The sequence below is a fragment of the Aplysia californica genome, unplaced genomic scaffold, assembly GCF_000002075.1.
Source record: "Aplysia californica isolate F4 #8 unplaced genomic scaffold, AplCal3.0 scaffold00150, whole genome shotgun sequence".
Taxonomy (NCBI): domain Eukaryota; kingdom Metazoa; phylum Mollusca; class Gastropoda; order Aplysiida; family Aplysiidae; genus Aplysia; species Aplysia californica.
Window position 1 is genome coordinate 829,016 of NW_004797420.1, and position 3,448 is coordinate 832,463.

Here is a 3,448-nt window from a genome sequence, read left to right on the forward strand (position 1 = left end):
CACACACACACACACACACACACACACACACACACACACACACACACAAAACAAGGTTAATCACTGAGCCACCCTTGTGATACATTGTATCTACATTGACCGTATTGCCTTCTTTCACCCACTTCCTCTTTCTTGCACATGGCCGCTTGGCAAATTTTCCTGCTACCATTGTGTAAATGTGCTTGAAGGAAGGATGTGGGACAGGGGAGCCTGGAGAAGACAAAGCGTAACATGGGTGGACAACATAAAAACAAGTACTTCTCTGGATAGAGCAGAATGTGTAACGGCAGCTTGCCACCAGCCGGAGAGCTTGGGTCAGGGGGATGCCATGAGTTGTTAAGTTTCCCTGACTCCATTTATCCAGGTCTTTCTCCGTCGCCCTCTAGATCTAGCCTTGTTGCCATTGATTTTTTAAATGTAGGAACGTTGTGCTGGATAGTGTGTTGGTAATCGCAGGAGATGTCCTAGCCATTTGATTCTTTGGTGTTGGATGTGATGCATGACATCATTTGTGCCCACCGCTTCTCTGATTACTGAGTTTCTAATTTTGTCTTGCCTAGTCTTGTTCACTGCTTTTCTAAGACATTACAATTCACATGTTGTAATTCTTTGCTCCAACGTCTTGTTCGTGGTCCATGTTTGCCATTGATAGGCGAGTGTTGGGATGAATTATATGGTGTTGATCATTTTGAGTTTTACATGTTGGGGATGTTAGGATGTTTCAGAAGTGGAGTATGCTGGTAACTAACATTATTGGCCTTTTGTACTCTCTGTTCAGTCGCCCATCCTCTGTGAATATACTTCCGAGGTTCTTAAATTCTTGGACCTGTCTGAGTCTGTTGTTGTTGATGTGTATCCTGATAGGTCCTGGCTTTCTGCTTACTTTCATTGTCTCTGTTTTGTTGATGTTGAACTAAAACCATCACCAACCAAAACCAAAAAAAAGCTAATTACTCCCCCCCTTTCCCCCCCAACCCTCCCGCCCAAAAAAACACACAAAAAAAACACACTCAACCACAACAATCAAACAAACAACTTTAAAAAAAGAACAGTAACAAGAACAGACAAACAATAACCTCAGGACATAATTATTCTTTTTTATAGTATAGATTGTGAAGCGCACATAGGCCTTGATGTTAATCGGGGATTTACACTATACAAAAGCAATCTATGACTATTATTATTATTATCCTCAGTGTAGGCTCAGTGTTCATTCGGATGACCCTGCCCACGCACAGTCCTGACCACAAGACACGGTGACGTCATCAGATCAGTCATGGAGGGCGGGATTCGAGGAGTGGTCATCGTCTTCGCCGCCTTAATGGTGCAGGTCCTGGCCTTTGGCAACTACGCCTGCATCGGGATCTACACGGTGCACCTGTTGGACGTGTTCGACAACGACGCTGTCAGCGTGTCTCTCATCAGTGCCATTCACTTCGCCGTGCTGCTCTGTTGTGGTGAATTGTTGTTTAGTTTGTTTCTGGTTGTGGTTGTTGTTGTTGTTGTTGTTGTTGTTGTTGTGTGTGTGTGTCTGTAAGTGTGTGTGTGTGTGTGTGTGTGTGTGTGTGTGTGTTGGAAGGAAAAGGACCGGGGGGGAGGGGGGGGTCGTTTCTAGTTCTGTATCCGTTTTTCAGTTTTCAGGTGCGTCGCTCACTCAGTTGGTACCATGTTGGGCAACTGTCCTGAATGACCCTGATTGTAATCCCTAAAGTGGCGTTCTTCAATTTGTGTTGTTTGGGGGAATTTTAAAGGGTTTCTCTCTCCTTGGCTCGATCTTTTCGGAGTCGGAGATTAAATTCAAAGCTTCCATCTATGAAGCACCTTAACACAAGTCTTCGTGTTAAACCCATACCGTCGTATGCCATGACGCCCATCTGAGCTGTGATGAGTTGGTTCGAAACAAGGGTTGTGGTGTGTGAGCACCCGGTATGTGTGGTAATTATGGCCGCAGACATTAAATAAGAGACCTATATATTATAAAAAATAGAGAGTTGAATACTTCAAAGCGGAGCATTAACCCCAATTGCTAAGAAAAAAAACAGAACAAAAAACCCCAGCAACAACTCCCGCCCCCAAAACAACCAACAACAACCCCAAAAACAACAGCAGCAGCAACAACAACAACAACAACAACAACAACAACAACAACAACAACAACAACAACAAATCAACAACAAAACGTTATGCTAACTGCTGACATATTATATCAAGCCTTTGGAAATCCCACTAAAACCCCAAACCGACAGATTTGACATGGCTCTATATTGATGTAGAGTGTAGTTTGGGAATGTTTGTATAGACCTAATTTAACCCGCCATGTTGCAGCTTCTTACACCTTGTACTTGGTTGCGCTTTACCTCTTCCTTCAAACGGACACTATTGCTGCAGCTTCTACGGAGGAAAGAAGCCCTTCCATTACGACGCTCTTAGTTTAAAGACAGATAAATATCTTTACTATTTTCACTCTCGTTTAAAAAAAAACGATCTTCCGCATCATTGCACTAAAATAAAATGTTACCCCATGTCCTTCGGGTGACCACTGCATTTCTCCAAGACCGTTCACTGAACTGACTGTACAAGAGCACTCGCTCCCAGTTCCTGGTTGAGAGTTTATTGTCTTATAAGGGTGAGATAAGAACTGGACCCCACTCAAGATTTTACCTTGTGCTTTCGCAAGTTCACAATGTCAAGTCGGTATCCACATCCCCTGCAGCGGTCGGTACCTGTCAACATGATACATGGTGCACTCGGCAGGGAGAGTGTCTGGCTAGACTGACTGAAGACATTAGATATACATGTAGTGGCGTACGTCTCAAAGCTAGAAACCATTCAGATAATATGATGCTGCTTATCTTGCTATCGAGGGAAAAAAAGCCCAGAAAGAACAAACAATATTTTTCATAATATGTTAGAACAAGGCTATATCCCACGTATTCGCATAAACTTAGAAAATGCAAATACATGTATTCACCAAAAAACCCCCCCAAAAAAATGAATGCAGGGTTCACCATCGATAACAGAACATGTTTTGAGAAAATGTAGCGTGTAGCCCTGCTTTTTCTACATTTAAAACAAACTGGCTTTCCCTCCAAGCCTACTACCACCCGAGAGTGTATTTTTTGTTTTGTTTTTATCGGTGTGTATCTTTATTTTAAATATTTATTACAAATAGATATTCCTGGACTTAAAAAAAGATTACCAGAATTTGGCTGCTGAGATCTTCAGTCTTATATTTTTTGCTGTCTTACACTTGTAGCAGACTGAGTTTCAGGCTAGGAGAAACTTTCATCATTTAGGTGCAAGTTTACCCTCCTATAGGGCCATATATAAGTGGGAAGGCGGGGGGGTGAGAGTTTGGTTTACGCAAGATGACATTTTTGGAAATGTGTCCCTAGGGTTGTGGAACAATGTGTGTGTGAGTGTGTGTGAGTGTGTGTGTGTGTGTGTG

General features: G+C 42.7%; 1 protein-coding gene across 1 annotated transcript in view; it reads left to right on the forward strand.

The window, feature by feature from the left end:
• LOC101861501 (monocarboxylate transporter 14) overlaps positions 1-3,448 on the forward strand; it is a 45,430-nt gene that overhangs the window by 28,721 nt on the left and 13,261 nt on the right. The window contains exon 2 of the mRNA XM_005097244.2: positions 1,197-1,457. Within this exon, the coding sequence (XP_005097301.1) occupies positions 1,277-1,457 (181 nt within the window). The 5' untranslated portion in view covers positions 1,197-1,276. The remainder of the gene's footprint in view (positions 1-1,196; positions 1,458-3,448) is intronic.